Source organism: Elaeis guineensis, chromosome 3 (genome assembly GCF_000442705.2).
Source record: "Elaeis guineensis isolate ETL-2024a chromosome 3, EG11, whole genome shotgun sequence".
NCBI classification, from domain to species: domain Eukaryota; kingdom Viridiplantae; phylum Streptophyta; class Magnoliopsida; order Arecales; family Arecaceae; genus Elaeis; species Elaeis guineensis.
This window is the reverse complement of record NC_025995.2, coordinates 109,665,024-109,675,403: the sequence shown is the minus strand read 5'-3', so window position 1 is coordinate 109,675,403 and position 10,380 is coordinate 109,665,024. Positions and strand designations below refer to the sequence as shown.

At 40.5% G+C, this 10,380-nt stretch overlaps 1 protein-coding gene across 1 annotated transcript; it reads left to right on the top strand.

Annotated features, from left to right (window-relative positions):
• Window positions 1–7,738: 7,738 nt before the first annotated feature.
• LOC105041002 (uncharacterized) lies at window positions 7,739–8,868 on the top strand. The gene has a single exon (XM_010917784.4). It carries the CDS (start codon window positions 7,809–7,811, stop codon window positions 8,658–8,660), a length of 852 nt encoding a protein of 283 aa, XP_010916086.1. The 5' UTR covers window positions 7,739–7,808; the 3' UTR covers window positions 8,661–8,868.
• The last annotated feature ends 1,512 nt before the right edge of the window (window positions 8,869–10,380 follow it).

Sequence of the window (10,380 nt, the reverse complement as noted above, 5' to 3'; positions counted from 1 at the left end):
CCACATGACTTGGATCTGGAATATACTTCCTCAACATTGATACGTGAAACACATTATGTACACCAGATAAAGCCTGTGGTAATGCTAATCGATATGCAACCTCTCCAATCCTGTCTAAAATTTCAAAAGGGCCAATATACTTTAGACTTAATTTACCACGAACTCCAAATCTCATGATACTTTTAGTAGGAGAAACTCTCAGAAAAATATGATCGCCTACTTGAAATTTCAGCTCTCTTCTTCTATTATCAACATAACTCTTTTGCCTATTCTGAGCTGTACGAAGCCATTCCTGGATCATGTGTACTTTTTTCATCGTCTGTTGCACTATTTTTGGTCCCAACAGTTTTTTTTCTCTCACCTCATCCCAACAAATGGATGATCTACACTTTCTTCCATATAATGCCTTGAAAGGGGCCATCTGAATGCTTGCTTAGTAACTATTATTATAAGCGAACTCAACCAATGATAAGTGATTATCCCATGCACCGTCCAAGTCCATGACACAAGCCCTTAACATATCCTCTAGGATCTGTATGGTTCGTTCTGATTGTCCGTCAATTTGAGGATGAAAAGCTGTACTGAAATTTAACTTGGTACCAAGGGCTTTATGAAGGCTCTTCCAAAACTGAAAAATAAATCTACTATCTCGATCTGATACAATAGTAACTGATACTCCATACAGTCGTACTATCTGCTCTATATACAAGCCTGCCAATCTTTCTAAGGAAAGACCAATTCGAAAGGGTAAGAAATACGTTGATTTCGTCAATCAGTCAACAATTACCCATACAGCATTATTATTTTGAAGTATTTTACGTAACCCAGTCACAAAATCCATAATAATATAGTTCCATTTCCACTGAGAAATAAGAAGAGACTGCAATGATCTTGCTGGTCTTTGATGTTCGACTTTTACTTGTTGACATACCAAACATTGGATTACAAATTGTGCAATATCCCTTTTCATACCAGACCACCAAAAGTTTCTTTTCAAATCTTGATACATTTTTGTGCTTCCAGGATGCATGGTGTAAGCCGAATAGTGAGCCTCCTCCAGGATCTCGTCCCTTAATCCTGGAACCTTGAAAACACATAGTCTGTTATCAAACCTTAATGACCCATCCTCATGTGTCCAAAATTCTGTCTGTATATCGGATTCCACTGCTTCTATGACCTTTTGTAACTTCGAATCCTCCTTTTAAGTTGCCTTAATCTTTTCAATCAAAGTATACTGTAGTACAAGATTTGCAAGTTAAACTTGAGGATCATGTAGTCGTATTTCAATTTTTGATTTTTCCAAATCTAGCAATATAGGCTTTTGTGAGGTAATTAGAGCAGCCAATTCACCAGAGAATTTTCTACTTAGAGCATCGGCTACAACATTCGCCTTCCTGGGATGATAATTTATTGTCAAGTCATAGTCCTTCAATAGCTCCAACCACCTTCTTTGTCTCAAATTTAACTCCTTCTGAGTAAAGATGTATTTTAAACTTTTATGATCCATAAAAATCTCGCAATGCTCTCCATATAAATAATACCTCCATATTTTTAAAGCAAAAACTACAGCTGCTAATTCTAAGTCATGAGTAGGATAATTTCGCTCATATGACTTCAACTGTCGAGAGGTATAAGCTATCATCTTTTTCTTTTGCATCAGAACACAACCGAGACCCTTACAAGAAGCATCGCTATAGATAGTGAAACCTTCTGTTCCAGATGGAATGGTTAAAATCGGAGCAGTCACTAATCATCTTTTTAACTCTTGAAAGCTTTGCTCGCATTCATCTGTCCATTCAAACTTTACTTGTTTCTGTGTTAGATGAGATAGAGGCATAGCAATACAAGAAAAACCTTCCACAAACCTTCGATAGTAGCCAGGCAATCCCAAAAAGCTATGCACCTCTGATACATTAGTAGGTCGGCTCTAGTCGACTACTGCCTCTACTTTCTTTGGGTCAACTGAAACACCATCCTTGGAGATAACATGCCCAAGGAAAGTAACACTGTTCAATCAAAATTCATATTTTTGTAACTTTGCATACAGCTTTTTTCTCCTCAGAGTTTGTAACACAATCCTCAGATGCTCTTCATGCTCGAGTGAGCTTTTTGAGTAAATCAAAATATTATCAATAAATACAACTACAAATCGATCCAAGTATGATGCAAACACTCGATTCATAAGATCAATGAAGGTTGCCGGTGCATTGATCAAATCAAAGGGCATGACTAAAAACTCATAATACCCATATCTAGTCTGAAAGGCTATTTTTGATATATCTCCAGACTGTATCTTTAATTGATGGTAGCCAGAACGAAGATCAATTTTTGAGAAGACCTGTGCCCCTTGCAACTGATCAAACAAATCATCGATTTGTGGTAAAGGATATTTATTTCGCATTGTTACCTTATTTAATTCTCGATAGTCTATGCAAAGTCGAAGGCTACCGTCTTTTTTCTTCACAAAAAGTATTGGAGCTCTCCAAGGTGATACACTAGGTCCAATAAATCCTTTGTCCAACAACTCTTGTAATTGCTTTTGTAACTCCTTCAATTCTGCTGGAGCCATTCGATAAGGAGCTTTAGAAACTGAACTCGTACTAGGGATCAAGTCAATAAAAAACTCAATCTCTCGATCAGGAGGTAATTCAGGTAGGTCATTTAGAAAAATATTAGAAAATTCTTTCACAATAGGGATATCCTCTAACTTGAGTTTCTTATTCTGAGTATCTAATATAGTGAAAAGAAATCCTTCACATCCTTTCACCAGGAGCCTCTTAGCATGAATAGCTGAGATAAGAAGGGTTTATTACTCATAAAACTAAACTCTGATTGATCCAAAATTTGAAATCTTATTGTCTTTTTGAAGCAATCAACTATAGCATGATATGCTGCTAACCAATCTATCCCCAGGATTAGGTCAAAGTCCTTCATCTCTAAGACCAATAAATCTGCTTTCATCTTCCTATCTTCAATATTCAGTATACAATCTTTGCAAATTGAATTAACCAAGATCACCTCTCCACTTGGCATGCAAACACAAAGATCATTTTCTAAAGGTGCAGGAGACATCTTATTGGTCCTCTTAATAAAACTAGTTGCTATAAAAGAGCGGGTAGCTCTAGGGTCAAATAGAGCATAGACATTGTTGGATGCTATTTTAATCATACCTGTCAGATATTTACATAATATTCATTTATCATCCAGGGCTATATGTCCATATATATCTAAGCATATAATATTTCATGACATATATATAAAAAAAATTTAGGAGATCGATTCAGTACCTGTCACCACTGAGTTAGAAGCGTTAGCATCCTGTTGTATAAGTGCATAGACTCGTCCTTGGGTCCTTGATTTTTGTTGTCCCCCATCTTGTCTTTGTACATCTTGGGGTGCCCGATTTGCGGGGGTATTCTAAAAATTTTGAGGCATCTACTGTCTCTGTGATTCTCCTCCACTGCGGCATACAATTGCTTTATGGCCATCTCGTCCATATTTGTAACATTGTTCTCCGGGCCATGTGCAATCTCGTTTAAGATGGAATCCTCCACATCTGTAATATATAATGCTCCCTTGAGATTGTACTTTACTTTCAATGGTAGTTTGCCTTGATTTTGGAATCTTTGGTTTGAAGGCTCTGATACTTTGACCTTGAAAATCAATTGTTCGATCCCTTTTCTTCATGCTTTTTTCTCTAGTTACTTGAGCATCATTAAGTCTTTTTTTTATTATTAAGCATTTGTTGACAACTTCTTTATAAGTGGGCAGCTCAAATACAGTCACTAATTGTTGGATTCTATCACTTAGTCCATTCTCAAATTTTTTGGCTCGAACATTTTTTTCAACTATCAATGCAGGGGCATATCTCGACAATTCTTCAAATTTGACCGCATATTGAGCAACATCATGTGGCCCTGTACCAATCGATCGAACTCTTAAAATTTTTGGAGTCGGATACTCTGAGGAAAATACTTCTCATAGAAGACCTTTCTAAATTCTTCCCATGTAAAAGGTACATCATTTGGCCCCATCTTTTCAATTTTCATCTCCCACCAATCGGCTGCCTCACTTTGTAACATAAAAGTGACAAAAGTGACCTTATCTTCAGCAGGACATCTCAATGCATGGAAAACTTTCTCTATTGCTTTCAGCTTCCATAGGATCTGAGGTCTCTGAGAATGCCGGTGGTGCATACTTTTTGAAATCTAATAAATTGATTTGACGTTCATACTAATTTTTAGCTCCTTGTTGCTACTGGGACTGTCGCTCCTGAAATATTTGTTGTATGATCTGCTGTTGTTGTCCTTGCTGCACCTCCAATATCCTCCTCATATCTTTTCTTGCAGAACTTATTGTTGAACTAGTACTTGCATTAACTGAGCTGCAGTAATTTGTTCCCCAGATTGAATTTCAGGTTCTCCTAAAGTTTCTTCCCCAGGAGTGACCTCAGCAGGCTCAGTAGGATGTTCTTGTTGTGGTGCATCATTAATCGGTGAGGATGGAGTATTTTTTTATTGCATAGCTGGCTCCCAAGTATTAGAGCCATCCGCAAATCGAGTAGATCTCCGATTACGCCCACGCTCAGTCCCTCATGCCATATCAACTTACACAGTTTCACTTTAGTTAGAAAAATTAAGAAAATATCTCATATTAGTTAATTTTCATCTAAAGGTCTACCCATATACTTTCTCTCTGAAATGAACCCTAGGATTCCTAAACCTAGGCTCTGATACCACTCTGTCACGTCCCGAACCCAGCACCTGAGTTGGGCACGTGACACGGCTACACAAATCCTAGAGCAGCATCCTACGGATCATGTAAGGCCTAAATAATTAACACTTCAAGATTTAAATAATCAAGTAAATACCAAATCAATCAACCAAGTCACAACTTCAAATCAAAAGTAAACTTTGTTCAATACAATTATTCAAATGTTCATTGGTATCAGAGAATTTAAACTAACTGAACTATTAAAGGCTTCAGTTCTTATTTGCTCTCGTCCAAACCATCCAAACTAAGCATCCTGTGAGTCTGAAAAAAAAAGAAGAAGAAAATATGAGCTTCTCCAGCTCAATAAGAATCACTGCACATGTACATTAAGCCAATAGATAAAATTAATATTTTTAAAATCAATACAATTTTGTGAAGACTCATATATATATATAATAACTCAAATATTGACATAAATATACATTTAATAAATATGGATCATCATATATCATCAAGTGAAGTCTTCATTCATTGTTGAATTACATGTTATATGTTTCATTTTTTCACATCTTCAGTTTGACAATCTTTTATCTCTTTTTGGCTTTGGACTAACCCAGACCATACCTCAATCTCTTTCCAATCCAATTTTTCTTTTCATATAAGCCTTTCAAGGCTATCCTAGGATGAGCTCCTGGCCGACTGTCCTATGTACGAAAGCCCATGAGAGGCTGTCCCAGACATAAGCTCCTGACAGACTGTCCCAAGCATGAGCTCCTGGCTGGCGATTCACCTATAAGCCAGTAGGGGCTGTCCCAGGCATAAGCTCCTGGCGGGCTGTCCCAAGTATGAGCTCTTGGCTGGCTGATCCATATGTCGAGACTAGTCCAAATCATATCCTTTTCATTTAATTATTGATTTCATCGAATTAATTTTAAATTACAGAATGATGAAATTGATAAGTCATATCCATAAGACTCATACCATCGATCGTAGAAATCTTTTCATAACATGCTCATTTAAAAGAATCATATAAGCCATATATCGGTGTCTCAAGCATAGAAAACTCATCAATCATAAATTCAGTAATGCAAAATTAACATTATAAAACTAACGAACAAATAACATACATAGTGATGATCATGTACAGGATTCTTACCTCGATCAATGAGAAATCAAACTCACAGTCTTATAGTTTGAAAATCAAAACCCTACTCGTTGTCCTCCTATTCGTTGGACTGTTCTCCTATCAAACAAATCAATTTAATCAAATTAATTTTCTAAAAAAAATTATTTATTGAGGTTTATCGGAACCTTTACCTGTGTCTTTTTTTTAATTATATATATATATATATTTTAATTCTATTTTGAGAAGAGAGAAGAGATTTCTTCTCCTCTTCTCCATGATCAAAACAAGGGACCCGACCTCCATCCTGAACGCCTCCCCTTCCCACAGCCAAGGTAGGCCATCTCCAACCACCCTCCTCGGCAACCCCGATGGTGGCGAGGCTACCGTCCTGGTGGCAGCCCCACCTGTCCCTGCTGCCGGCGACGGAAGGAGAGAAACAGCACAAACAAGGGTGCCCTGTTTGAGCCCGAACCGGCATCTTGCTGGCTTCCAAGCACGTCGATGGTCGGAAGGATCAATTCAAAAAGAAGGAAGAAGGAACATATCTTGTTCCAGTGGCCAAAAACAGCTCCGACGGCCCCTCTCTTCCGATCAACCGCTCACGGCACTTTTTTGAAAATATCCCTCAAATCCCTTTAATTTCTTCAAAATTTTGTTGTAAGGTCCTAAGGGAAGAAAGGGGGTCTTTATAGGGAAGGTCTTCTATCCTAACCGAACTCCTCAAGTCCGATTTCATCGGAAATGGAAGGGAAGAAGACTCTGATTAGGAGTCTTCCTCCTTCCGTTAAATTTTTTTTTTTCTTCGTTGGGCCGTCAAGGGTTTACAAGCCCAAGAACTTGGACCGTTACAATATCATAGGCTGCTGTAATATATATACTTTAAATTTTTTTATATATTTTATTTTCTGAACATATTACTTTAGATTGATTAATAAAAATGATTTACAAAATAAATAATTATTGAGTGCTTTTGCTATGGTACCAAGGGGCGCTAGTGCATGATTGGTACATGAAACAGAAATTACTTTGAATGTCGCTCTGATGTTGAATTCACTTACGTGCAAACCAATAAGACCATAAATCGTGACACGAGAACAGGGCTATAGAAAGTGAAAGTAATATGTTAAATTGATAAAGAGTATGTAAATGCCATTCAACACATTGTGCCTTGGCATATGGATGATTTTTTCCAAAAGAAAAGCGAAAAAAGAGAGACATAAATTGGTGGCCACCCAATTTTATTTTACAAATACTAGGGAGTCCCCTCTTTCCGGTCATCGCTTTGAGGTTTACTTGACTATATTAGCACACTCAGGAAGGCCCAGCTGGGGCTTTCAAGCTTAGATCATCTCCAACTAAATTATGCTTGGCCAGAATTCTCCCAACTTATATGTAACATGTTGCATACTAAATTATTTGAACAAAATATATGCATACTTTTTGCTTACTTCATCAGGTTTGGACTATATCTTTCGTGCAGAAGAATGATCGACGTACTGGCCGTTTGATACCACCGTATATAGATCTCAAAGTATTTAAACTTATTCATTCGTCTGCATGGAGCGATCCACCATTATCAGACCCCTATCTTTTCCAAAAAGGGCCCCACTCGAAGACACCCCTTGCATCCTTTGCTATCGCTCCTTCACTCCTCCATTATATCCAGCCATGGACAGCCGACAGCTATGGCTGTCCTCAGAGCTCACCGTGGCCACACAATCATTCATATATATCTTTAATCCAACAAATTAGTTTCTCAGAAAATAGATAAAAGTGGAAAAAAAAGCCTCTCCAAGAACACACCGGGGCCAGGAATTAGTGGACACTCATCAACCTCCAAATTGCAATTATGAAACAGATTGACTAGAAATGGTCCATTCGTTTGCAACTCTATAAGAACAATAAGATGGCTCACCTAACCATGTAACCTTTTTTATCTCATCGTTGGGTCTTGCTAGCTACATTGCTCATGGAGCAGCCTCTCCTCCCAAATCCCAACTCCTCCACCAGTACCGACTCTCCTACGGCTGAATCTGCTCCCCCCAATACCCTCGCTGGCCTCGCCTTCGTCCTCATCCTCGCAGCCATGTCCCTCTGGGCAAACCTCGAAGCCAGCGAAGGCTTCGACATCACCATCCTCAACGCGGCGCGCCCCGGTACTGTCGCCGCCCGGCGCTTCGATCTCCTCTTCGTCTCCAACGGCAAGGCTTCCCAGATTCTCCAGAACGCCAGTGATTTCGTGGAACACATCCTCTACCCAAATGAACTCTACCCTCGCAAGCCAGTCCGCCGCGTGACCCTCCGCCTGGCCGGCCACAACCTCAGCGAAGTCGTTGTCAGCCATGGCGATGATTCCCAACGTCCCGGCGACTTCGTGATCCTCGTCAGCCCCAGTGCCATGGCCGACGCCAACCCGGGCATGGCGTTGGGCTTGGCGGTGCAGCGGGCCATGGCTCGCGTCTGGCTCTGGGACGGGCAGGGCGCGGCGCCCAAGTGGCTCGTGGACGCCATGATGGAGTACCTCAGCTTGTCGGCCGGGTTCGCCGGCCACGCCGTTCCACTCCAGCGTGGTGGTACGTGCTGGGGGGAGGAGGAGGAGCCGGTGGGTACCGCGCGATTTTTGAAGTACTGTGAGGAGAGGAGGAGCGGGTTCATAGCTAGGCTGAATCGAGCCATGAGGAAGCACTGGAACGAGATCATGGTGGACGTGGCTTTGGGCTCACCGTCTCGTCAGCTGTGCTCGGCCTATCAATCGAGGATACGTCAGCGACCGGAGTTCTCTGGTTCTAGGTCAGTGCTTGGACCGAGCCAGGCCATGTGAAAATTGAGAGAGAGAGAGAGGGACTGGAATTTGGAATCATTCATGTATGATGATGATGGGAAATGTCTGTAGGAGATGGGGACCCAGCGAAAGGCAAAGTGGGTGTACGCAGTGATCCTTTTGCAATAAATAGTTCCGGTCAGTTGGTAGGCCCAACTATGTCATTCAAATTGTTACTACACTAATGGTTTATGTCCTGTTCCATTTATATCACGGGTCATCTTTTCTTTTTCTTTTTTTGTTATTATCTCGGAGAATTGCGTTGGTGGGGTTTCCCTCCCTTTTTGTCTCAAAATATACATAATTCTCTCTGTGACACTCCGGAAGGAGCAAAATCATGTCGCCGATCCAAGACTGCTACTTTATTCTTGTTTTGTGGGGGGTGGGTGGGGTGGGGGATGGAAATAGGAGGCAAAAACTTCGACGCAGGCTTTGTTGATGTTGTAGCTGAATATATTTGCGAGGAAAAAACAAGAGCAGTTATATTAGGCACTATCACTGTTCCACGGAGTTACAGGTAAGTGCACAAACATAGTGAGAAAATACGAAGGAAACAGAAGAAGAGAGTCGGAGAACAATTTACAGCGACGGAAACGCGAATCTGTTTGATTGATCAGAAAAAACCGGCACTCCGGTGCTTTGGAAGATGAAAAAAAGACCTCTCAAGGGGCCTCCAATTCCTTTGATCATAAGCTGCCTTCACTCCGGCGACGCAGAAAACATGACAAGGCACTTGCGAAGGCTTCACTGATCTGTAGCAGATAGAATATGGTTCCTCTGTTTCCGTTCTTGGTGGACCTGGTTCCTCTGTTCTTGGTGAACCTGGTTCCGTTCTTGGTGGACCTGGTTCCTCTGTTCTTGGTGCACCTGGTTCTGTTCTTGGTGGACCTGGTTCCTCCATTTCACCTGATTCTTTCCTTGAAGAGCTGCAATTGAGAGCCCAAGAGCAATTCATTACAATGCCAAATAGGACCAAATTTACCACCATGAGAGTGAATTCACGGTTAGGTCTGCACCTTTGTTCTCCCCTCTCAAGGCACCTGAAGATCCTGAGATTTAAGCATCAATTAAACCCAGCCACCTGAAACTCAAATAGTCGTCCGAAAGGGTTCTTCTAAGATTCCGAATTTTTCCCAGATTTTTCCAAAATTCCACAAGAAGTTTCCTGATTACACAGGCTAGACCAATCATTGAGTGAGAAGCCCTCTAATGCAACGGAAGAAATGGATGACTGCTTATTCAAAAAAAAAACAAAAATCTAGAATTCGCCTTGTGGATTTGTTCCTCTTCTTTCGATCTGTTACTGCTGATCTTTGGATTGATGATGCCAACTGTCTTTGTGGATTTGCATGACTATAAAGTTCTCTAAGTATTAGACGGACTAGTGGTTTATTTATTGCCGAGATTCCAAATCTTCCATGAATTGCATCCTAATAACTTGGAGCCGTGTTATAACTATCTAGGATTGCATTGTAATTGTCTAAAGATTCGGTGTAATCATGGAAGGTTATTATGGTATTTTCAATTTCTAGCTTAATGGAGGGAATTCTCTTTCATGCAAGGTGGGGAAAACCACGAGCCAATATGAGAAGATTCAGGTTGAATTAGGATGGACGTTGAGCTAAGCATCTGTCAGCTCGAGATTCGTGACTTTACATCAGAAGGCGCGCGATCTTGGAAATTAGTTGCTTTTAGTCTACTGCCTCATCCTTCGGATAGG